Raw genomic sequence first — 26,624 nt, 5'->3', positions numbered from 1 at the left:
GTCATACCATTTTTGCTCACAAACTGGTGCAAGGAAAGGGCTGAGTGAGTGGAAGAACTGTCGTGGTACAAAAACCACGGCCCGGACAGCTACAAATCAGGTCTTTTTCGCTATAAACTTTCAAGTAATCTTCTTAAAACTTCTAGGAAAATGCCAGATTAACTGTCTGACCCAGCTTAGTAAATTCTAAATAGACGATTTAACTCGTATCGGAAACACAAGTGAAGCCTGTTATTAACATTGACTTCACCTGACGAGCTTTTTTAGGACGAGGTAAAATGGGAGTCTTTCATTTAATTGATTGTTGCTTAGATTCAGAATTGTATTCATATCAATATGATTCATCACCTGTGATGACCTTGAAAAAAGTTTGGGTCACATAGAAGCCTTCAAAGCAGAGCACAATTCCAAGTGTTTTTATTTCTTTTTTGCTGTGGTGTGAACATTCGAGTAAAATATTTTACTGCCACCCTTCTTGCCTAAAATCTTCAGTTATAATTCTTCTTACTGAAAATAAGTCACTTCAGAATATGACGCAAATTCTTCAATGGTCTGTCATCGATCTTTCAGGATGATTTAACGAATTTTCTTATCATTTATGTCAGTTCGGGCCGTCGAAGGACACCAAGAGTGATCGTCAATTGACATTTCGTCATTTTTCAAATGTGATAACCGCTCAAATTGGGTTTCCCCATAATAAATTCCTTGTATACCTTTTTTCATATTTAACACATTTCTGTTACTGCTTCCCTAGCAGGACGCAAAACTAAACGGCCACACACTGTTCACATATATTGGCCATAACGTAAACGACGAGCTCGCCAAACAAAATTTTATTAATTTTTAAACAAGAAGAACATAATTTTGCACAGTGACGGCAGTCTGCGATTTGGCTGTTGGCAACTGATACACTGACTACTGAAAAGTAGTTTTAGACGCTCCTACCAGCTAAAGCCTGCTACTGCAGAAACTCTCCCCTCCACAACATCATTTCGGTTTCTTTTGGATACCCCTTTTATATATCAACGCTGGTTTAGTCACCAGCGTTGCCAACACGATAGAATTGTACATTTTTTGGTACAATTTAGAGGTTCTCGTACAAGGCAGTACATCGGAGATTTTTTTGATACAATACCAATTTCCCAGTAAATTTTGGTTTTACTTACTCGTTTCTTCTTCGGACATCTTTGGAAGTTATCGTTTATCGATATTTTTCTTCTGGGTACAGTAGAGTTTTAACTTGCTGTTTAAATGGCACAAATTGTGCTCTTACGATATAATTTTAGTCTGAAAACTGGCACAGTTTACTTTAAAGAGTTGGCAACGTTGATGGTTATGACATCTTGCGAAATTACAGATGATTTTGAATGAATCCGAACAGTTACTCTTCTCTCCACTTGCAAGACCAAATATATATATAAAATTTACACACACACACAGCATACAACATTAGCTAACATTAAAAATAAAGGCAAGTTTCAAACTTTCCCCACATGAAAAGGTTTTCTGGTGCCCCCTCCAGGAAACCTTTGTATGGGCACCTTTGCATACATAAACCGCAGCATAAATATTAAACAGCATTGAGGCGCATAAAGACGAAAGGGTGAAATAGAAGTAACAATAGCCAAAAAATTAATTACTCCAAATGTATTTCCATAGCCACAAACATAAAGATACACATGAAGAAACACAAATTATACATGGGCATGCAGATGGCGCTTAAGGTAGTATCACAGTTCATTACAGGTTGTCACTAAATCTTAAATAGTTTTATGTCTATATTGTCTTGTACGTCGCTAAAATTTCTTCTGCTTTTTTAAAAAGCTCTTCAAATGTCTGCAAAGACAAAGTGTAAAATTAGACAAATTGGCTGCGGCCAGAATTGCGCCTATAGAAAAAAACATAATGCATCATCAAATTAAAGACAAAACTAATAAGATACAAAAAAAGAAAATCAAATTTAATAAACGAAAAAGAACATAATTCTATTGACTCAAATACTTTTTGTTATTTGTCCTTTATTTATTTTTTTTTTTTGTTAAACCGTAAATTGACTGTGATCAAACGTTCCCTTAGATTTCTCCCATCGCATTCTTTTCAATTTTATTATTTTATTTTTTTTTATCTAGGACCAGGCACAGAGCTTTTTAAGCACTAGTTTTATGTGTTCCATTTAAAGTGCAATCATTCCTAATTAGCTGATTCTATATATATATATATATATATATATATATATATATATATATATATATATATATATATATATATATATATATATATATATATATATATATATATATATATATATATAGTACCGGGAGACCAGGCTTTGCCTTTGCTCAAGCACCCAATGCGCAGCAGGCTTTTAAATATTTGATTTTCTAATTACTTATTAGCATAATTATTGTGGTATTATTTTGTTTTAAGTCATGAGTTGCCAAATCAGCAATTTCAATTGAATCAAGAAATTCGCTGTTCTTCTAACCTGTAATTTTTCTTGTAATCACAGATTTCTTTGTTCATTGTTTCATTTGAAATTCGTTGTGATTGTTGTTTGTTGTCACGTGTCTTCTAGCTGCAGATATTGCACTTCATTTTCGTGCATTCTTATGTAAGCCATATTTCCATGCATTTTACTTTAGCTGTTCGGATTTATTCAACATCGTCTGCAATTTTGCAAGATGCCATAGGTACCGAAAAAAACTTGTGTCCCAGATTTTCCCCCAGTTGTTATATTTTTGCTTTAATGGTCTTGCCATATAATATGGTAACAACCAGGAATGCTCCAATTCCTATGCCCTCTGAAATATCTGAATAACGCATTGGCATAATAAAATTTTTATTCTTTAATTTCAACTTTTAGGGTGGTATATCAGCAATTTTAAGTTGTGATGTGAATTCAATTCCTCCTTCCTGTTTATTGTTTACAGACGCCAAAAGCAAATATTCCTTATTCCATTACAATCCCCGAAATACTTAAATTGTGCAATAACATAATTATTGTGTTATTCTTTATTTTTAAGTCACATTTTCGTTTGCCAATCAATGTGATTCTGCTGTCTCTTGTTCCCTACCTTATCCTTTATCTGTTCGGAGTCGTTTTGTCATCTTCTGTAATTTTGCATGCTTCATAGATACTAAAAACGAATAACCATCTCCAGGGGAAAAAATATTAATTTTTTGTCCTTTGATTGTATGTAAATGGGACGTAACTCGCAAGATTTTTTTTTGTTATGAATTGAATTCCTTTTTTCTTTTCTATCTTTCACAGACGCCAAAATAGCTTCATTCCATTCCACAGTGGTTAAGAAATCCAGGTGTGAATCAATTTGTTCGCTTCTGTGTATGTTTACAGACGCTAAAAAACCCTCACCCTCTTCACGAAATTTTGTCCGAGCCGTACCCCCACCCCCAAACAAAATCGTGGATACGGCCATGGATAAGCGAATTATATTAACAAACTAAGAAATTATACAGCAATTTATGAATATCTCAGAAATTTTGTATCTCATATGATTTATATACCTTAGGCTGTCAAGCATTTAGCAGCATGAAGGGTGAACCGGTACAGCTGTGATCACCAATCAAACAGTTCGTGGTAACGAACTGTAGTAAGGAGCGATCCGACTCAATAGTAACCTAACCGTAACTCTAAAAAACGAAATTCTAATACCGATAGATATATCAAAAGAATCGAAATTTTATGCTGATTTAAATGTAAAAGTTTCATTAAGCTTAGTCTTACCTATCAAAAGTTATGAGCCTGAGAAAATTTGCCTTATTTTCGAAAAAAGGGGAAACATCCCCTAAAACTACTAGAATCTTAATGAAAATCACACCATTAGATTCAGTGCGTCAGAAAACACTATTGTTGAAGTTTCAAGCTCCTATCTACAAAAATGTGGGAATTTTTATTTTTTTTTTTGCCAGAAGAAAGATCACGGATGCGTGTTTATTTATTTTTTTTTAATTGTTTTTTTTTCCCAGGGGTGATCGTATCGACCCAGTGATCCTAAAAAGTCGTGAGAGGGCTCATTCTAACGGAAATTAAAAGTTCTAGTGTCGTTTTTAAATGAATGTAAAATAGGAGGGCAATTAGGCCCCTTCCCACACTCATTTATTCCCAAAGTCACCGGATGAAAACTTTAAGATAGCCATTTTGTTCAGCATAGTCGAAAAATCAAATGACTATGTCTTTGAGGACGACTTAATCACCGAGAGTCTCCGGGGGAAGGGCTCCAAGTTATGAACTTTGCCCATTGTTTACATATAGTATTATTTATTGGGAAGCATAAAGACATTTTAAGGGGAAATTTTTCTGGTGGTGGGGAGGTGTGAGGGGTTGGGGGTTACGCAGGAGGATCTTTCCATGGAGAAATTTAGCATGGTGAATAGAATTTTGATGAAGGGGGAGCTGGATTTTCCAGAAATATTTAAGAAAACAATGAGATAAAATTAAATAAAAAAACAAGTTTTTTCAACTGAAAGTAAAGTGCAACATTAAAACTTAAAATGGAAAGAAACTACTACGTATATGAAGGTGTTTGTCCCCTCCTCAATACTTCGCCCTTTACGCTAAAGTATTTTTAGTAATTTTATTAATTTCAACCATTTATTCAATGGCCCTTGTGATTCAGGGGCCATTCTTAAGAAACTGGAACAAAATTCGAACTTTAGCGCAAATAGCGAGGTATTGACGAGGGGACGAACCCTTTCATTTACATAATAAAAATATACGAATATAGAAGTTCATTACGTAAGTTAGTTCATAAATTGCATGTATTTATTACTAGTAAAAACGTCCTTACACAAAATTAAAAGTTCTAGTTTCCTTTTTAAGTATCCAAAAAATTGAAGGGGCAATCAGGACCCCTCCCCCGCTCCTTTTTTCTCAAAATCATCCGATCAAATCTTTGAGAAAGCCATTTAGCCAAAAAAAACAAATTAGTATGCAAATTTCGTTTTAATTATTCATGTATGGTGAGCCAAAATCAAAACCTGCATTATTTCAAAAATATTCAGAAATTGAATAAAAAAAACAAGTTTTAATAACTGAAAGTAAGGAGCTACTAAAAACATTTAAACGAACAGAAATCATTTCTTTTATGAAAGGGGCTGTCCCCTCCTCAACAACCTGCTCTATACGCTGAACTCTTTCTCACGACTCTTAATTTTAAAACAATAAAAAACTTTAGCGTAAAGAGTGTTAAGAAGGGGACAGCCCCTTTCATGTACGGAATAATTTCTGTTCGTTTTAAGTTTTAATGTCGTTACTTGTTTTCAGTTATTAAAACTTGTTTTTTTTATTTAATGCCTGATAAAGGCAACGGCTCAGCGTCAAAATTACTGCTACATCTAGCTCCTTGTGATCAGGGGCAAGCCGAATCAATTCTTATTGGGGAAGGAGGTAACGGGATTGATAAAAAACTTAATTAAAAAACAACTTTTTTTCACCAAAAGTAAGGAGCACAACTAAAACTGAAAACGAATAGAAATTATTGCGTATATGAAGTCAATAATATGAATAATTCAATAATTCATATTCAATAATATGAATTATTGCGTATATGGTCGCAGTTTTTTACTGTTTAATAAAGTAGAATTGAGAAAAAGAGTCAAACTTTAGCGTAAAGAGCGGGGCTTTGAGAAGGGAACAGCCCCTTTCATACACGGAGTAATTTCTGTTCGTTTTAAGTTTTAATGTCGCTCCTTACTTTCAGTTAAAAAAACTATTTTTTTTTCAAATTTAATTTCTGAACATTTTTGAATTAATGCATGTTTGATTTTGGCTTTCCGCGCATAAATTATTAAACTGAAATTTGCATATTAATTCCTTTTTTCGCTAAATGGCTTTCTCTTAGTTTTGATCAGACGATTTTGGGAAATAAGGGGTGGGGAAGGTGGCCTAGTTTCCCTCCAATTTTTCGGTTTCTTAAAAAGGCAACTAGAACTTTTAATTTTTAACGAACGTTCCTATTAGTAAAAAATATACGTAACTTAAAAATTAACTTACGTAAGAAACTTCTATATTCTTATATTTTTATTATGTATATGAGGGGGTTTTCCCCCTCGTTTATACCTCGCTCTTTACACTAAAGCTTAAGTTTTGTCCCAATTCTTTAAGAATGACCCCTGAATCAGAAAGGCCATAGAATAAATAGTTGAAATTACTAAAAATACTTTAGCATTAAGAGCGAGGTATTTAGGAGGAGAAGAGGCCCTCATATGCGTAATAATATCTGTTTATTTTAAGTTTTAATGCTACTCCTTACTTTCAATTGAAAAAAACTTTTTCATGTTTATTTTTTCATTGTTTTTTTTATAGTAATGCTAGAAAATCCTGCGCCCCCTTCATTGAATTCTCATCCCTCATGACATATTCCTCCAAGGAAAGATCCCCCACATAGTCCTTGCCCTCCCCCCCCCCCAAACCCAAAAAATTACTGTATGCAAACAGTGATCAAAGTTTGTAACTTCCAGCCCCTCCCTGAGGGACTATGGGGGAGTAAGTCATCCCCGAAGACATAGTTATTATGGTTTTCGACTATCTTGAACAAAATGGCTATCTCAAAATTTTGATCCGTTGACTTTGGAAAAAAATGAGCGTGAAAGTGGGCCTAGGTGCTCTCCAGTTTTTGGTTAAATAGGGCACTAGAACTTTTCATTTATGTTATAATGAGCCGTCTTGCAACATTCTACGACCACTTGGTCGATACGATGACCCCTGGGAAAAAAAAACAAAAAAAAACAACAAATAAACACTCACCCATAATCGGTCTTCTGGCAAAAAATACGAAGTTCCACATTTTTATAGATAGGAGCTTGAAACTTTTGCAATAGGGTTCTGTGATACGATGAATGTGATGGTGTGATTTTGTTAAGATTCTATGACTTTTAGGGGGTGTTTCCTCCTATTTTCCAAATATTGCAAATTTTCTCAGGCACGTAACTTTTTAAGACAAAGAATAAATTTGACGAAACTTCTATATTTAAAACCAACATGAAAATACGATTCTTTTGATGTACCTTTTAGTATTAAAATTTCGTTTTTAGAGTTTCGTTTACTATTAAGCCGGGTCGCTCCTTACTACAGTTCGTTACCACGAACTGTTTGATGACTCTTGAAACACAATGGTGATTTAGTTTGAATAATAAGAAGCTTTTTAAAAGATGCTAAAAAATTAAGCGTAAAGAGCGAGGTGTTGACGAGGAGAATACCCCCTTCATAAACGTAATAATTTCCGTTCGTTTTAAGTTTTAATGTTGCTCCGTACTTTCAGTCGAAAAAACTTGTTTTTTTTAAATTTATTTTCTGATCAATTTTTTAATAATTTTAGGAAATCAGGCCCCACCTCCACGGAGATATAACCTCCACGCAGAAATATCCTCTAGAAAAGTAAATTCCAGCGAACAATTTACCCAGGAAAATTACTCTTAACAACTCCACGCGTAAAATTAAGATGGAAAAGCGAAAGCAAGACATATAAAAATAGACATATAGTGTAAAAATAGACATACAAAAACTTACCTCCCCATGGTAAATTTCTCCTCGGACTCCCTCCCCTCTCATAAATATGCTCCCACCCTTAAATGTATGCTTACTTCCCAATAAGGAATATTATGCGTAAACAATCGGCAAATTTTATAACTTAAAGTCATCTCCCCTGAGGCTCTGGTGGGTGGGGGGTCATGTTATGTACAACGGCATAGTTATTGGGCCTTTTAATTATGATGAACAATCTCAAAATTTTGATTGGACGATTTTGGAGAAAAAGGGGCGGGGGAAGGGGCTTAGTTGCCCTCCAATCTTTTCAGTCGCTTAAAAAGGACACTAGAACTTTTAATTTCCGTTTGAATGAGCCGTCTCGTGATATTTTAAGACCACTGGGTCGATATGATCACCCCTGGGAAAAAAAAACAAAGAAAAAGAAGAAAAAAACAAAACAAATAAACATGTATACATGAATTTATCTTCTGGCAATGAATAGAAAATATCCCATTTTTGCCCATAGGAGCTTGAGACCTCTAAAGTAGGGTTTTCTGATACGCTGAATCTAGTAGTGTAATTTCAATAGGATTCTATGACTTTTAGGGGGTGGTTCCCCCTTTTTCTGAATTAAGGCAAATTTTATCGGGCTCGTACCTGTTAATGGGCAAGACTAAACTTAACGAAATTTATGTATTTGAAATCAGCACAATTAGCTGATTCTTTTGATATGTCTCTTGGTATCAACCGTTTTTTAGAGTCTTGATTACTATTGACCCGGGTCACTCCAAACTTACAGTTCGTTACCACGAAATGTTTGATTTATCTCATCAGCACCTTGTTTTAACCACTTTTACTAGTTTTTTCTTTGAAACCTGATTTTAGAAAGAAATTTATCAAATTTTTGCCTTCGGCGTCAGTTTTGTATAGCTATTTGCAGAAAATTAGGCAATGAAGTTTTTTTAATGAAGTGTTTTTTTTTAAAGCAGGAATATTCTAAAAGCATTCCCCTGTTTTTAGCAAGTTATTTCCTTATTTGACTTAATTTGACATTGTTGAATACCTTTGGGCCATCATTCGACGTCTTTAACTGAGTCCCTAAATAGTTACAATTATTAACTAGTTTAATGTGAACTACCTTAGTTTCCATCAATTGCTTCCATACATCCCGTGCAATTTCAGAAGAATTTGGAGGACTTTCTTGACCGAAATCTATATCAGTAGGATCCCATAGATGATAAGACAATGGAACATCCTCAGAATAAGGATCAAATTGAGTTGCTGTGTTCGTCATGGATTGCTGAAAGTTTGAGTTTTCTTCAATTTCTTCATCAACTTCACTGACTTCCTAAAACCACAAAAAGGGTTAGGAATATGATTTGCCTGATTTTAGGCTGATACTTATGATCATCTGCACTTTAGTCATAATATATCATATATTATTTTCTTCTTTACAATACTTTTTTGGTAAAGATATATGGAGGAGTTTGATATGAATATGAAGAGATATAGAGTAATGATGGGATACCACTTTTCTCTTGGTAGTTTTGAATATATTATAACAAAATTATTGCGGTATGATGTGCAAATTCTAGTGATAATATTTCAGCTTTAATTTAAAGTAGGTTAAGTTTCATCTCATTAAATTTTAAATAACCACGTTATCTTGTATCTTATGTTGAAATTATACCTAATGAAAAATTACTGAAAAATACCTAATAAGGTATAATTTAGGTACTGAAAAATATCTAATAATCTGTTGGTTCTTCTTGATCTTAGTTACAATTTTGATTATTCAACAAGTTGTATGCAAAAAGCAGTAAACTGTAATTTCATCCTCTTTATTTATTTTGTTTCATTTAATTTTTTTGAATGGAGACTGACATTTTTTATGTTTTGACGCCCAGCAATTTGCTTATAGCGACCAATCAAAGACAATATAGTGCTGCCTGGACAGATGAGAAATTGATTCAGAATTCAATGTGAAAATTCTTAAATTATTCTTATTTTATGTTTCTAATCTCAATAAGGTATGAAATGCCTATCATTATTTCTACTGAAAGACATGTTCTTTTACCTATTTACTCTTTAATCAAAATGTTTCAGTTTTTTCAACTGAAAGTAAGGAGCAACATTAAAACTTAAAATGAACAGAAAATATTCCGTATATCAGGAAGGCTGCCTTATTCATTTAATGATGGTGATGTGTGGTAGTTTTAATCTTGGAAGAATATTTGACTTTATTTTGCTCATTAGCTTTTTCTTCTAGCATTGTGAGAAATTTTTGCAATAGAACTTTTATTGAAGTATTTTATTTGCAATATTCGAAAGCCCTATATTTGCCATAACCTTTTCCTATATTTTTATAGATATGACTGCTAGATCATAGTAATGGGAAAAGCGTGTGCTCGGGAGCCCTGTGAGTTTTCGAAGGGGTGCTAAGATCATTTCTTAACATGCAGAGGTTCCCCACTATGGAACTGTGTCTTGAAAAACGCCTTGAAGAAACAAATCTTAGAAAAACAAATCTTTGAAAAAATCTTTGGATTGTTCCTTAAGGTTTTAAGTTTCTATCTTGATTAGTTCAGCTGTTTTTCTCAGCACATACACGCAAACGAGCTCGTAAAGAAAATCAAATAAATGATTTTCATAGAGCCGGAAAAGAGCCCTTTTGTCGTATACCTAGGAAGTTGAGAATTGGGATTTGGGCTAAGGTTTTGGCATTAGCAAATATAGCTTAAAATCCTAATTAGCATTCGCTATACTTAATAAAACTTGCATTTCAAAGTTCTGAGGGGCATATGGTGAACTTGCTATGACACATTAGTTATATTTATTAGTCTAAAACATTATTTAGGCAAAACTCTGCGTAGGTTTACTGCAAAGAGTGGGGGTACGACTATGGCGTAGGCATCCCCCCTCCCTCAATGTACTTCATAATTTATGTTTTTTTTGTTTTTTACTTTGAGTGCTATTCGTCATTTTCATGTGTCAAAATTTACCTCCAAAGCGGGAGTACGCTTTATCTGATCTTGCCACTTCGTTGCTAATCCAATGACACTTCTTGCACCAAGTAATAGACGGCGTAGTCTCTTTAATTTATCAGGGTCCATTTCCAAAGAATCGTCAATGCTTTCTCTGAAACAAAAGCCCCTTCGAATTTTACTCTGGTTAAGCACGAATTATTTATTTATTAAAGTTTTGAAGGTACTTTAATCTTTACCTTTTTATTTCCACGTGTTGCAAAGAACTCATAATGAATGAAAAGAATCATATAAAAAAAAGAATCTATAAAAAGAATCTGTAAGAATCAAATATATAAAATACTATGACTTATAATATTAGCTAGATAAACGCTATTTTTCCATTTTGAAGCAGAAAGAGCCGCTTTTTTGCGGTCTTAATTTTTATGGCCTGCCATAATTTTTCAAGAGGCATCTGTGTTTGTCATGCCTGAGCAATCCTCGAGAATATATTTAAAGCAAAACTGTTCTTAAGTTATCCACAAGGGAAAATTATGCAAGAGCTAATGAATTACCTTATGTCTCTAATTAGTACCGTGGCTAATTATTGAAAACCAATTAATATAGATTTTTTCACTGTACACCACAAGGAGGAATAAACCTAATGGGTGCTTTTCCCAAAGATAAAACTGCTTTTTTTGTGAATTTTTCTTTTTAGCTGAGTGTCTTCTGTCCAGATAGTCTAGGTATCAATCAAGGTGGAGTTCGGATAATTATATCCCTAGATTTGAAAAATACCTTTTTGTATCTTTATTAGAATACATCGAAATTGCCCCTACCCCATAGATTGTACCAAATGTCATTTTCGCATCTTAAATAATAGAAATGCAAAAATATTTCCTCCCCATCCCCTACATTTTGTGGACTGTGCCAATCAATTTAGTGAAATATTTTCTTGATTTTTGAATTAATTTGTTTATTCTATTTTGTTCTTGTATAAAAATTTACTTGTGTGTTCTCTATTGGTACTTTTAAAAAGTCTTTTTCTTTTAAGCCAGTATAGAATAGCTCTTTTCCAGCTGTTTGCGGTAATTTAGGAGTAACTTTTGTCAATATGGATAAAAATTTGAGAACAAAAACTAATTCTAAAAGCAATATATTCATAAAATGGAACCGCTATTTACTACTGATTCCAAATATCTAAGCCACGTCATCGACAATTCTTAGAATAAGAAAACTTGTAGGATTTCAGGGAAAATAATATTAACTCTTCTGTATCGGTGTGGTACTGGAAACTTACCCATCAGTTTCGTAACGTTTCCAGAAACTCTTTTTTTGGAGTTTTGGAATCCGTACCGCCACAAATACGAACTATTGTATCCTTTCCCAAAAAGAAGGGTCTGGAATTTACCTTTATATATTTTTTTTCATCCCACAATTGCCCTTTTTGATTTACCCAAAAGGGTTAATAGTTACTCAATACGTTTGCAAACTCATTAAAAAAGCTGTCTTTAAAATTAATTACATACAGTATATTTCTTGAGAAAGTTATGGAGGCTTTAGTATGGTATTAACTGAAAAACTTTTTCCAGAAAATAAATTTTTGAAAAAAGAAGAGTAAAGAACTCTATTAAACCAAAAATGGACAAAACAGAATCAATTAATCTACCAAGCACACAACTACCACAAATAACCATCAATAAATAAATGATGCCCCAAAACGAACAGAAATTACAATAAATAACAGAGTCAAACTCAAAACGAGCAGAAACCAACACGAGTAGGGTTCAAAACCCATATGCTTTCTAAAAGCCAGAATACGATTTCCACTTCACTTAAAAAAATTCAAATGAATGTGCATTAACATGTACAGATATTTACTCCTTAAAATCCTTATTAAATTTTGATTTCTTACATTTATAAAAAAAACGCTTAAAAGAAGTTTTTAGTTAAGTACAAATTATATTCTGGCTTTTAGAAAGCATAGGGGTTTTGAACCCTACTCATTTTAATTTCTGCTCCTTTGAATCCTACTCATGCTAATTTCTGCTGATTTGAAAGTTACAATCCCCTTTTTATGAGTAAAAGGATTTGAGAGCAACAACCCCCCCCCCCCGCACTCATCATTTCCCAAAAACATCGAATCAAAATTTTGAGATATAAATTTTGTTTATTGTAGTTGAAGAGCCCGGAAAATTTGTCTTTCAGGAAGAAACCCCTGCCCCACAGCTCTAAAGTGCGACCGCCTACTCTACAAAAACCTTATATGACCCCAAGCCATGACTTACAACCCTGAACACAGTGTACTGGGAGTTGCGTCAACCCTATAGGCATTGTTTTAGTTCCTTGGACGATTTTGAGCAAAATCGCTCTCTCACAGTTTTGATCAGATTCGTTTGGTGAAGAGGGATTGTCGGAAAGGGGTAGGCTAGATGCCCTCCATCAATTTTGACACTTAAAAGGGAATTAGAAATTCAAATTTTTAACCAAATGAGCTCCTCTAAATTTTATACAACCATCCCTTCCATTAAAAAACCTTAAAAAACCCCTAGGCATAACTTAAAACCCTTGCTCCTTGGCTCTGGGGTTTGTTTCAGCCCCAAAAGCCTTGCTGTATGATATTTCGACTGTTTTGAATAAACTGGCTGCTCAAAATTTCTATTAGAAGCATTTCGGGACGATACGAAGTGTGTGTGGGGGGAGGGGGGTAGCTATCATCTGATCACTTTGAATCTTCACAAGAGCACTAGAACTTCTGCTTACCAATCCAACGAGCCCCAACTGAAGTTTATGTGACCACGCATTTATCAAACCTTATATACCCCAGGGCATAACTTATAACATTTACCCTGAGGGCTGGAGGGATTTTTGTCCTCAAAGGCATAATTACCGGACCTTTCAAATACGTTAAACATAGTTGCTATTTCAAAATTTTGATTGGAAGTGCTTGGAGAAATCTTGGGCGTAGGAGGGGGTTTAATTGCTCTCCAATCACTTTCGACTATTGAAAAGGGCACTAGCCCTTTCAATTTCCAATCGAATGAGCCCTTTTTGAAATTTCTGAGGCAACGCTTTCTATAAAAAACCTCTTATCCCCCAAGGGCATAACTTACAACCCTTGTCCTGAGGGTTGGGGGAGATGTCGCCCTCAACGACATAATTTTCAGACAATTCAACTATGTCAAACAAAACGGCTATATGAAAATGTTGATCAGAATTGTTTGGGGAAATGATAGGTGAGGGAGGGGGATTCGCCCTCTGATCACCTTTGGCTATTAATAAGGACAATAGGCCACTCAATTTCCAATCAAATGGGCCCTTTTTGAAGTTTCTACGACAACACTTTCTATGAAAACCTTATATGCTCCCAGGGCATAAATTACAACCTTTGCCCTTGAGGATTGTGGGGGAGTGTCATCCTCAAAGACATAGTTACCAGACCTTTCAACTACATTTAACAAAATGGCTATCTCAAAATTTTGATTGGATGTGTCTTGAGAAATGGTGGGCTGGGGAGGGTGGTTAGTTGCGCTCCAATCACTTTCAACTATTGAAAGGGCTACTAGCCCTATCATTTCCAAATCTAATGAGCTCTTTTTGAAGTTTCTACGACAAACCTTATATGCCTCAAGGGCATAAATTACAACCCTTTTCCCGAGGGCTGTTGGGGGATTTTAATCCTCAAAGAAACAATTTCCAGACCTTTCAACTATATTAAAAAAAATGGCTGCATCAAAATGTTGATCGGAAATGTTGGGGAAATAATGAGCATAAGAAGAGAGGGAGGGGCATTCACCTTCTGATCACCTTTGACTATTAATAAGGGCACTAGCCCTCAAAATTTCCAATCAAATGAGCACTTTTTGAAGTTTCTACGACAAGTCTTTCTATAAAAAACCTTAAATGCTCCCAGGGCCTTTGCAACCTTTGCCCTTGAGGACAGTGGGTGGGTTGGGGTTGTCATTCTCAAAGACATGATTTCCAGACCTAACTACGTTCAACAAAATGGCTACGATAAATTTTTATTGGACTTGTTTGGGGAAATGGCGGGCGTGGGAGGGGGCTAATTGCTCTCCAATCGCTTTCGACTATTGAAAAGGGCACTAACCCTTTCAATTTCCATCCGAATGAGATTCTTTTGAAATATCTATGACAATGCTTTTTACAACAACCTCATAACCCCAAGGGCATAAATTACAACCCTTGTTCCGAAGGCTGTGGAGGGGGTATCATCTTCAAAGACATAATTTCCAGACCATTCAACTATGTTAAAAAATGGCCCTATCAAAATGTTGATCGGAACTGTTTAGGGAAAAGAAGTTTGTGTGGAGGGGGGCATTCGCCCTCTGATCACCTTCGGCTATTAATAAGGGCACTAGCCCTCTCAACTTCCATTCAAAATAGCCCTTTTTGAAGTTTCTACGACAACACTTTCTATAAGAACATAGATGCTCTAAGGGCATATATTACATCCTCTGCCCTTGAGGGCTTTTAGGGGGGAGGTCATCATCAAGACTCAATTAAAAAACTAAGTTTTTTAATATAGTTACTCTCCGATACCTTTCGACTATTGAAAAGGACCTTTCAACTAAGTTAAAGAAAATGGTTTTGTCACAATTTGGATTGGATGTGTTTGGAGAAATGGTGGGCGTGGGGGGGGGGTTGTTACTCTCCGATACCTTTCGACTATTGAAAAGGCCTCTAGCCCAATCAATTTCCAATCAAATGAGCCCTTTTTGAAGTTTCTGCGACAACACTTTGTATAAAAACCTTATATGCCCCAAGGGTGTAACTTACAATCCTTGTCTTGAGGTCTGTGGGGGATGTCATCCTCAAAGACATAATTTCCAGACCTTTCAACTACGTTAAACAAAATAGCTATATCAAAATGTTGATGGAAAGTGATTGGGGAAATCATGAGCGTGGGGAGGTGATGGGAGGATTCGCCTTCTGATCATCGTCGATCATCGTCTGATCATCGCACTAACCCTCTCAATTACCAATCAAATGAGACCTTTGGAAGTTTCTACATCAACATTTTCTATAATAATCTTATATGCCCCCAGGGCATAAAATAAGACCTTTGCCCTTGAGGAATGGGGGTGGGTTGTCATTCTCAAAGACATAATTTCTAAACTCCTCAACTGCTTTAAAGAAAATGGCTATTTCAAAATTTTGATTGGATGTGTTTGGGAAAATGGTGGACGCGGAAGGGGTTTAGTTGCTCTTCAGTCACTTTTGACTATTAGAAGAGGCACTAGCCGTCTCAATTTCCAATCCAATGAGCCCTTCTTGAAGTTTCTATGAACACACCTTCTATAAAAAAAACCTCTATGCCCCCAGGACATAACTTACAACCATTATCCTCTGGGCTGTGGGGGGGGGGGGTTGTCCTTCTCCAAGAAATAATTTCCGGATCTTTCAACTACGTTGAACAAAAAGGTTATCTGAAAATTTTGATTGAATGTGTTTGGAAAAATGGTGGGTGTCGGAGAGCCGGTTAGTTGCCCTCCAATCACTTTTGACTATTAAAAAGAGCATTAGCCCTTTCAATTTTCAATTGAATGAGCCCTTTTTGAAGTTTCTTCGACAACTCCTTCGATACGAGGTGCATGTCTAAACAAACAAACAAACAAAAAATAATACATTGTGCAAACATTGTTCTTTACTTAGGCAGCGCTGCTGCGCTGCTTATGATAAGATTCTTCACAATATAGCTTTTGAGGAATTGAAGTCCCCAGTGGCTAGAAATGATGCTATTTTTGGATGCTAGAAATGCATCCAATTTAAGCTTTAATAGTTTTTTTGTGCTTGACTAAAAAAAAAAAGCTTCCAGATCAGTAAAATCAATCAGTTCCACTAGTCAAAATTTAACCTATGGAGTTTTATTATATCGTCACCTATTTTGTATTTCATCGTCTTTGCCAAATCAGATTTTGGATTTATATGCTTTGACTTAAACCAAAAATATATGGCTTAAAGTAATTCAGACGTTTTCAAAATCCTTAGAATTCCTCTCTAAGTCCAAATTCACGACACTAATGACCCAACAAATGTATAAATGACACTAAATTAGATTTTTAATTTATTCAAACTAAAGAACTTCATAGTCTAATTGTCGGAAAATATGATAGTGCACAATTTGGTCGACGATATCTGTAGTTGTGGTACTTTGAGTGAACTCTACCGTAATTGTCTTAAATTCCTAGCTGTTCCGCATTTCAGGCTAAAATTTTCAAAGCTTGACCTTTGTCCAAAGAACCAGAAAAATATGCTAAGAGTGGAACCAGCTTAGCTAGTATGGAGTGAATGAAGCCTCTTATTGTTTAAAGTTGATAAACATTTGTATTTCAAGGACAAAAAAAGAGGATTGGGCCATACATAGTTTTCGTTTAAGTAAAGCTATATACGAATAGCTCATAAATTATCTAATAAACTATCATAAACATAAACATAAACAGCTATCATAAACATAATGTTTATGTTTACTATCATAATAAACATATTATGTTTACTATCAAAAGCATAAACAGCTCATAGATTATCACATAAACTATAATAAACATAAACATAAACAGCTATCATAAACACAATGTTTATGTTTACTGTCATATTATGTTTACTATCATAAACATAAACAGCTCATAAACTATCTCATAAATTTACTGCACAATGGTGTGGAAATGGATTTACAATCTGAATTTGGATCCAAGAGCGTGTTTTAAAGCTTATTAAATAAAAAAAAAGTTTTTTTAACTAAAAGTAAGGAGCGATTAATTTCTGAACGTTTTTTTAGTTAATCCATGTTTTGATTTCGGCTCTCCGCAGATGAATAATTAAAGTGAAATTTTCATATTTATTTATTTGGCCTAATGGCTTTCCCATAGTTTTGATCGAATGATTTTGCGAAAAAAGGAGGGGAAGGAGCCCCAGTTGCTCTCCAATTTTTTGGTTACTTAAAAGGGCAACTAGAACTTTTAGTTTTTACGAACGTTTTCATAAGTAAAAGATATACGTAACTTACGAATTAGCTTACGTAACAAACTTCTATGTTCGTATGTTTTTATTACCTATATGAGAAGGTTCACCCACTCGTCAATACCTCGTCAATAATTCTTTGCATTAAAGCTTAAATTTTGTTTCCTGAATCACAAAGGCCGTAGAATAAATAGTTGAAATTACTAAAATCCTTTAGCGTAAAGAGTGAGGTATTAGGAGGAGGTGAACACCTTATATGCGTAATATTATTCTGTTCGATTTAAGTTTTAATGCTAATCCATACTTCCAGTTGAAAAAAAAAACTTTTTCATATTTATTTTCTCATTGTTCTTTTAAATAATGCTAGAAAATGCTGCACCCCCTTTATGGAAATCTTCTTCCGCCATGACAAATTCCTCCATGGAAAATTTCCCCCACATAGCCCCCTCTTCTCAGCCCCTCCTCCCAACCAAAAAATCCCCCTGAAAACGTCTCTACATTTCCCAATAACCATTAATATATGCAAACACTGGTCAAAATTTGCAACTTGCAGCTCCTCCCACGGGGACTGTGGGGGAGTAAGTTTCCCCCAAAGACATAGTTATAAGGTTTTACAACCATGCTGAATAAAATGGCTATCTCAGAATTTTGATCCGACTACTTTGGGAAAAAATGAGCGTGGGAGGGGGCCTAGGTGTCATCTGATGTTTTTGGTCACTTAAAAAGGGCACTAGAACTTTTCATTTCCGTTCGAATGAGCCCTCTCTCAAAAAACACTTTTTGGCAAAATACAGCCAGCTAAAAAAAAAGAATAAGTCATAAGTTATATCTTCAAAATACAGAACAAATGAGTGGAAATATTCCTCTTTGAGAAAATGTAAAAAGAAAATACCGAAGACGAAAAAGAATAATAATAAGTAAAATATACTTAATAAGAGGAAACTAGAGGAAATTTAAGAAGACATAGGAGGAAATAAGAGAGAAACACGAGTATTAATAGGAAATAACAACCAGAGGAAATAAAAAGAGATTTCAAACAGTTCGTGGTAACGAACTGTAGTAAGGAGTGACCCGGCTCAGTAGTAATCAAAACTCTAAAACACAGAATTTCTGTAATATTAGTTACATCAAAAGAATCGAATTTTAATGCTGATTTTAAATATATAAGTTCATCAAGGTTAGACTTACCCATCGAAAGTTACGATCCTGAGAAAATTTGCCTTATTTTAGAAAATAGGGGAAAACACCCTTAAAAGTCATAGAATCTTAACGAAAATCCCACCATCATAATTAGCGTATCAGAGAATCCTACAGAACAAGTTTCAAGATCCTATCTGCAAAATGTGGAATTCTGTATTTTTTTTGCCACAAGACAGATCACAGATGCGTGTTTATTATAATAGGGGAAAAAACCCTTAAAAGTCATAGAATCTTAACGAAAATCAAACCATCATATTTAGCGTATCAGAGAATCCTACAGTACAAGTTTCAAGATCCTATCTACAAAAATGTGTAATTTTGTATTTTTTTGCCACAAGACAGATCACAGATGCGTGTTTATTTGTTTGTTTTAGTTTTTCAGGGGGTGATCGTACCGACCCAGTGGTCCTAGAATGTTGCAAGAGGGCTCATTCTAATGGAAATTAAAAGTTATAGTGCCATTTTTATGTGACCAAAAAATTGGAGGGCACCTAGGCCCCTCCCAAGCTCATTTGTTTTCCAAAGTCACCGGATCAAAATTCTGAGATAGCCATTTTATTCAACATAGTCGAAAAGCCTAATAAATATGTCTTTGGGGACGACTTACTCCCCCACAGTCTCCATGAGAGGGGCTGCAAGTTACAAACTTTGACCTATGTTTACATATTGTAATGGTTATTGGGAAAGTGTACAGACGCTTTCAGGGGGATTCTTTCAGCCGGGGGGAGGGGGAGTGGTTTGTGCGGGGGAACTTTTCATGGTGGAATTTGTCATAGTGGAAGAATTTCCATGAAAGGGGCGCAGGATTTTGTAGCATTTTCTTTTTAATATGACAAAATAAATATGAAAAAGTTTTTTTCAATCTAAATTAAGGAACAGCATTAAAACTTAAAACGCACAAAAATTATTACGCGTATAGTTCACCTCCTTAATACCTTGCTGTTTTTGCTAGGGTAAATTTTATTAAATTCAACTATTTCTTCTATGGCCTTTGTGATTCAGGGGTCATTCTTAAGGAATTGGGGAAAAAATTTAAGCTTTAGTGTAAAGAGCGAGGTATTGAGAAGGGGGTGAACCCCCTCATAGACGTAATAAAAACATACATTTCCAAAACTAAAATGCCAAAAGCCAAATCCAAACATGCATTAATTCAAAAAAGTTCAGAAATTAAATGAAAAAACAGGTTTTTTTAACTGAAAGAAAGGAGCGACATTAAAATCTTAAAACAAACAGAAATTACTCCGTATATGAAATGGGCTTGTTCCCTCCTCGACGCCCCACTCTTTACAATAAAGTTTTTTACTGTTTTAAAAAGTAGAGTTGAGAGAAAGAGTCAAAATCTAACGTAAAGAGCGGGGCGTTGAAGAGGAAACAGCTCCTCCCATATACGGAGAAATTGCTGTTCGTTTTAAGTTTTAATTTCACTCTTTACTTTCACTTAAAAAGACTTGTTTTTCGTATTTAATTCTTACTAAAAAAGAACAAATCATAAGTTTTTTTCATCTAATTAAAGAAGAATTAAGAGGAAATAGTCCTCTGAGATAGAAAAAATATAATAAGAAAATAATGAAGAAGGAGAAAAAGACATATAAAAAGTATAAATTTAAGAAAATGACGGTAGAGGAAATTGAAGAAGAAATATGAGGCAATAAGAGAGAAACGGAAGTAATAATAGGAAATACAAACCAGGGGAAATAGAAGAAGAAATATTTCACCTAAAAAAGAACAAGTCAGAACTTATTTCTTCTAAACAACAAAGAAAATATGAGGAAATAGTCCTCTTAGATAGAGAAACTCCAAGAACAACATAGCAAAGAATAAGAAGAAGACATATAAGATAAACAAATTCAAGAAGATGAAAGTAAAGAAAGTTTACAAAGACATAAGAGGAGATAAAAAAGAAAGAACGCACCATAATGATAGAAAATAGGAACCGGAGGAAGTAAAAATAAATATTTCAGCAAAAAAGGGAACAAGTCAGAAGTTATTTCTTCCAAATAAGAAAGAAATGAGAGGAAATAGTCCTCTTGAATAGAGAAACTGTAAGAGGAAAATATCAAAGAAGAAGAGGAAGACACATAAGACAAAGAAATTTAAGAAGATGAAAGTAGAGAAAGTTTAAGGAGACTTATGAAGAAATAAAAAAGAGACACGCGTAATAATAAGAAATAGAAACCAGAGGAATCAAGAAGAAATATTTTGACTAAAAAAAAAGAACAAGATGTTATCCTCGACTTTTACTTTGTCAGAAACTAAACTCAGTTTTTATCATAGGTGACCACAACCAAAATTAATGTTGTTGGATACGGAGGGCTGAGTTTTGTGATTTTCACATCTAAGAACTAGGCAAAATATTCTATTTTTGTGCATCCTAAGGTGTTTACGTTAATTCCCGAGGCACGGACGCAAGTATTGCGTGATTGACCTCACTAGCATCCTCCTGGCAATATAAACAGACATACTAAAAATATTGAATAGATTTAGCATATTACAATGCTAAATAAGTTACCTTCTAATATTAAGAACTAAAGCACAGTTGAGACGAAACAAGGCTACTAACCAAAGTAAGAACATAGAGTCCTTTGCGTGACTGAGTCAGACCTCATCCGTAAAAAGCTATTGAATGTTTTTTTCTCTATCGTTCGTGACTGGTTGACATCTTGTTTTAGGCTTTAATTCTAGGTTGTTAATATGTTGATCTTTACGTCTAAGCGGTCCATTCTCTGTGATTTAGTAAAAAATTGCGATTTTATTAGTTAAAAATAGGGGATAAATGGTTTAAAAAAGTAGAGTTTATGAAAGAAACGAATCCTCAGGATTTCAGCCAATTCGAAAAAGGCATTTTTCATGATACAACGTTCCAACAGATTCTAGGATGGTCCCCTCCCCTGACCTACTCATTGAACAAGTGTTGATGCAATCCCTAAAAACTGAATGTTAATGATTATTATTATTCTTATTTCAAATAAAGCTTTACTACAAATCAAGTAAAACTTTACTATCATAAAAACTCTTCTTGGTTGCCAAATTCCCTGACTCAGAAATTCCCTGTCAGAGAGGGCAGTCCAGTGCACATCGAAAAATAAATATACCCTCATTCAAAATTTATTTCATTCAAATTTCACTTATCTACTTATTAACTAATGGTAGAGTCAACAAACTACCTACAATATCCCCTCTTCCAATTCCCTACCTCACAAAAAATAACTATATTTATAGCTTCATTCAAATGTCCTGTGTGTCATAAAAATAGCTGCATATGGGCAAGTGACCACAAATATGCCATTTCCATAGTTTTAAGCTTTTTAGAAACTGGTAGAGATTTTACCTCGCAGCTCATTTTGGTCTTTGATAAACCAGAACAAGTCTAAGCCCAGTTTGGCCTTTGACATACCAGAACAAGTCTAAGCCTAGTTTGGCCTTTGACATACCAGAACAAGTCTAAGCCTAACTGAAGGAGAGTAATTTTATCCGTAAAATATTAAGAAGATCAAAATCAAACATTTTCTGCCACCTGGGCCCGTCTTAGGTTTATTCATGCGTCTAAACCCTGATTTTATAATTTTTTGTTTTTTCCTTCTTTTTTTTTATTTGGAAGTTCGCATTTTCGTCAGTGTTGCCATGTTGAATCCTTGCAATAAATGAACAAAAGTTTTTAGACTTTTCAGCACTTTTTATCCGTAGAGATCCAAATATTAAAAATCTATTGATTTCCAAAGACAGCTTCTAAGGATAGCTATACATTCTTAAACTTTTAGGTACCTGTAATATGTTGAGAAAAAACAACTGTTTTTTTAATGTAGTAATGAAGACAGCTAACCACTTGAATGAGACCTTGTGATGACTCACCCGTCCAATCACCTAAGGAGCAACGTTGAAACTTAAAACGAGCAGAAATTATACCGTATATGAAGGGGGCTACCCTTTCGTTCAAGTCCTCGTTCTGTACGATAAAATATTAAAGTTCTTTATACATACTTCTCATTCCAATTCAACGGCATCTATGTTCGAGAAATCTTTCATAAGGTATTTTGCCAAAAAGTCGAACTCTAGCGTAAAGACCAAGAGACTGAGGTGGTAGCCCCCCTGATATACGGAAAAAAAAATTTCGTTTAACTTTTAACGTTGTTCCTTACCTTAAGCTAAATTTTTTATTTACTTTCTACTCGTTTTTAAAATCATGCTGAAAACTTCCCATCACCCTCCGTGGAAATCCTCACCGGAAACTTTCTTTTTCGTGGAAAACTCTTCCCGTGGAAAATGTCCTCTCCCCCTTTACAAAATTTATGTATATTTCCTAACTCCAATGCTACATGTAAACAATTGCCAAATGTCATTACTTACAGTCCTTTACCTGGGGACAGTGGTGGGTATTGTCATCCCCAGCTGCATAGTTATTAGACTTTTCAAGTATGCTAGACGCAATGGCTGTCTTAGAATTTTGATCAGATGTGTTTGGTGAAAAAGGGGCGTGGGGAAGCTACTTAACCTTCAATATCTGGGTTGCTTAGAAAGGGTCATGATTTTTTTTTTTCTTTCGAAGAAGTTCTCTCTCAATATTCTAGGAATATTGATTGGATACGATCGTGCCTTGGGAAAAAAAAATACAAACACGCGTCCATGATCTTCTTCTTGCAAAAAAAATAATTAAATAAATAAAAAATCCATATTTTTACAGAAAAAGGACCTATATAGTAGGGTCCCTTGGAACCTCTACAGATAGGGCTTCCGATGTGCGGAAGGAGATGGTATGATTTCTATCAAAATCAATTTGCTTATAGGGGTGATTTATAATTTTAAAATCAGGGTCAATACTTTTAATGTATTAATTGTTATCAAAAGTCTTTTTTTTTTAGTTTCGGTTAGGCCTACTATTGGGCTGAGCCGCTCCTTACTTACAGTTCATTACCATAAGCTTGTTCAATACAAGGCATAGTACTAGCAGGCAATATCTAGGAACACAATGGTGCTAGTACAAGCTTTCCAAACCAATTTCTACCTGCTTCTAATTCCCTGCTTCTGAAATACAAATCTAGGGTTAATATTCTGGAAGAAGAAACGTTATTCAAATAAATACCTTCTATTTTTGTTTTGTTCTTCATCTTCTTCGAAACCAAGGTCTGTAATTGTGCTATAATCAAGTGACATTAAACTCAATGTTGAAGCTCGACTGGAAGACCATCTGTTCATTTTACTCTCTGGCATACTTCTATCCAGGTTGACCACCCAGGTATTCAGATGATCCTAAATTGTTCCAAATATTCAATAAATATATATTTAGATGTTTTAAGATGTAATTGTTATACACTAGCTCATTTGTACTCGGATCAGGATATAAGCTATGGATTTGCATTTCTTTACAGCAAAAGACCATGGGAAAGTTCCATGTTATTCAGGTTGTGGTCGTAGGTTCAAGGGTGGGGGTAACGATTCAAGTCAAAGGTCATCTCGATGTCTGTCATAGCAGAAATCGTGACTTGGATTAATGTTTGTTTGCTCCCAAAACGTCCACTGGAAAACCAGCTAGGGTTACCACCCAAGGTGAAAACTAAGCACCTTTTCTTTTCGTAAAGTGGCTAATAAAATACCAAAATACAAATTTTTGAATTTATTTCTATTCGTTTTTGGTTTTAATGTGGCTCTTCATTTTTGTTTGAAAAGCTTCTTTTGTAGAAAAGTTTTTTAGATTAATTTATGTTCGTTTTTGGTTGGTATAGCTTTTTCATTTGCAAAGGAAATAATATTTTATATTTTTTCGTTTTCCCCCTTAAAAATCCATATTTTGGCTTAGCATTTGTATGTTTGTATTTGTATGTCAGGAATTTTTCAATAATATGTGCAGTATTAGCTCTAGTTGCAGTAATAGTAGTTGCACCAGTCGTAGTAGTAGTAGTAGTATGCATATTTTTCATTTTGCCTAGTACAACATCCCATTTAACATGCCCTAAAAGTTTCAACTTAATGTCCTAGACCATTCTTGGGATATTGCTGATATGCCCTTTTGACATCTAGCATACTTAGAGTGTGCTTTTATTTAGTTCAACATGCACCTAAAACATTAACTGAAAAATTGTACTTCCTACTTTCAGTATCAGTAGTAGTAGTCATAGTAATAGTAGTGACAATAGCAGGAATAGCAGTAGTAGCAGTATACATAGACTGGACTCTGGTTAGTCAGACGAAACCCTTGAAGAATTAGAATCTTTGGAAAAGAAAAGGTCATCGAATCTTCTCACTGGCTCTTCGTAAAGATAAATTCGGGGTATATGTTGTGACACTTTTGATTGAGAAATCAGCAGCTCCTTTGTTTTCCATGAATAGAAATGGACCATCCACGAGTTGGACCGTTAATCTTATTTTTAATTATTTTTATTCTATTATTTTCAATCCGTTTGTAGGGGTAAGGGGACTTGATTTGGGAAGGACGCGTGTTTCACTTTTCCATCGGCAAAGTAATGCATACGGATTGTAAAATTGTTCCCCATCTAGCTTATGAAGATAACTTAAACCAAAGGTCTAAACATAATACCCTGGGTTACAAACACCTTTATGAGCTGTTCCCAGAATGATGATAAAGCCTCTTTGATCCACCAGCTCTTTGAAAAAGCACGTTGATGATTGTTAGTGAATTTCTCCCAACACTGCACCTGTATGAAACAGCCATTGACACTACGTCAAACCTTTTACTGACAGACTGTAGAGAGCCATGATAACGACTAATGTGTCATATTAGTCCTATTTTGGTCTTTTGAAGTGGCGCCAACAACTTTTTCGAAGTAATTGCCTTCCAGGCTCTGGTGCGCAGGAGATTTTCTACCGACCAAGCTGAGTTTCTACGAGAGATGTTTGAAGAAGGGGATTACTAAGAAATAAATCTCACCTAATACGGCTGTAGCTTCCTTTGCCATAAGTCCACATTATCCAGAATCCAAAACTGAGCAAATGTCTTAGCAAGAGCTCCGGTCTTAGACTGTAGACCTTGAACAAAAAGCCCGTCATAGTTTATCAGGGAAGTATGATTCTTATTTTCAAGCTCTTAAGCAAACCGGGAGTCACCCAAGCGTTTAAAGTTTCTCATATTTTACCGATAATGCACAGATGAGGTTTTGACTAACTCATAAAACAAATTACCAGGTGTGTCAAATTATGAAACCGTGTCAATCACACCCCACACTTGCTCAGACTAACGTAAAATTAAACTTTACAGATTCGTTTTAGAGAAACGGCAAGGAGCATTCTTTCACAATGCAATTCTCCAAGACAAAGATCCAGGAAGTGCAATCTTAAAAAATAGGCATAGGATCTGAAAAGTCATTTACCAAGTCACAACTACAAAGAATTGGTGCAAAAAAAATTATGTCAATTAGATTAGCGCTGAATACAAGAGTAGCTAGAATAAGTAAGGAGAAATGGATGAATGCGGTATCACTCATCTATCCTTACAACACCAGTAGATGACTTTAAGTATGCATACATTACCCAGCCTACTTAACGTTAGCCTTCTAATATGGGATAGAATCTATTTCCAGTATCACCAGCATTCTTTTAAAATTATGCTGTCAATCTCGCAACCGATATCTATCTTCAATTTTTTTCTTCACTGATTAATAGGTGGCACAGGTTGTGGTTGTCTCTTCTGGTTGACTGTTTTGATAAGCAACAATTTGCCATTCACTGACAATAGATTCTGTTGTAACAGTACTGTCATCAGGATTTACCCTGCTGCTTTCAGAGGTTACAGGTGAGATATAATAAAATCACTAGTTTTTTAGATGGGAAAATCACCAGATTTGGTGGCAAATCACCAACAGAGGTAAGCCAGATATCATCTGGTTTCCCGGCATTATCTCCAGCAAGAGCTCACTTTTAAACTGAAGTATCTTTGGTACCCAAGAATCGTTAGTTCTACAATGGGTGTAGCTGAGCCTAGAGGTACAGTGAGGATGGGGGATAGTTCTTATACTCTAATTTCAGACGAAAGAATAAATAAGTCTTGG

The 26,624-nt window shown here is 34.9% G+C and overlaps 1 protein-coding gene across 3 annotated transcripts in view; it reads right to left on the bottom strand.

Moving 5' to 3' along the window:
• Positions 1 to 1,645: 1,645 nt before the first annotated feature.
• Positions 1,646 to 26,624, bottom strand: part of LOC136028821 (uncharacterized) — a 79,979-nt gene continuing 55,000 nt past the window's right edge. For all 3 annotated transcript variants that reach the window (XM_065706742.1, XM_065706744.1, XM_065706743.1), the window contains 4 exons: positions 23,705 to 23,871; positions 10,489 to 10,624; positions 8,625 to 8,834; positions 1,646 to 1,836 (listed from right to left, as the gene is read on the bottom strand). In XM_065706742.1, coding sequence (XP_065562814.1) covers positions 1,777 to 1,836; positions 8,625 to 8,834; positions 10,489 to 10,624; positions 23,705 to 23,871 — 573 coding nt within the window. In that variant the 3' untranslated portion in view covers positions 1,646 to 1,776. The remainder of the gene's footprint in view (positions 1,837 to 8,624; positions 8,835 to 10,488; positions 10,625 to 23,704; positions 23,872 to 26,624) is intronic.

This window comes from Artemia franciscana, chromosome 7 (genome assembly GCF_032884065.1).
Source record: "Artemia franciscana chromosome 7, ASM3288406v1, whole genome shotgun sequence".
NCBI classification, from domain to species: domain Eukaryota; kingdom Metazoa; phylum Arthropoda; class Branchiopoda; order Anostraca; family Artemiidae; genus Artemia; species Artemia franciscana.
Note: the sequence above shows the minus strand (reverse complement) of the source record. Positions and strands in the feature narration are given on the sequence as shown.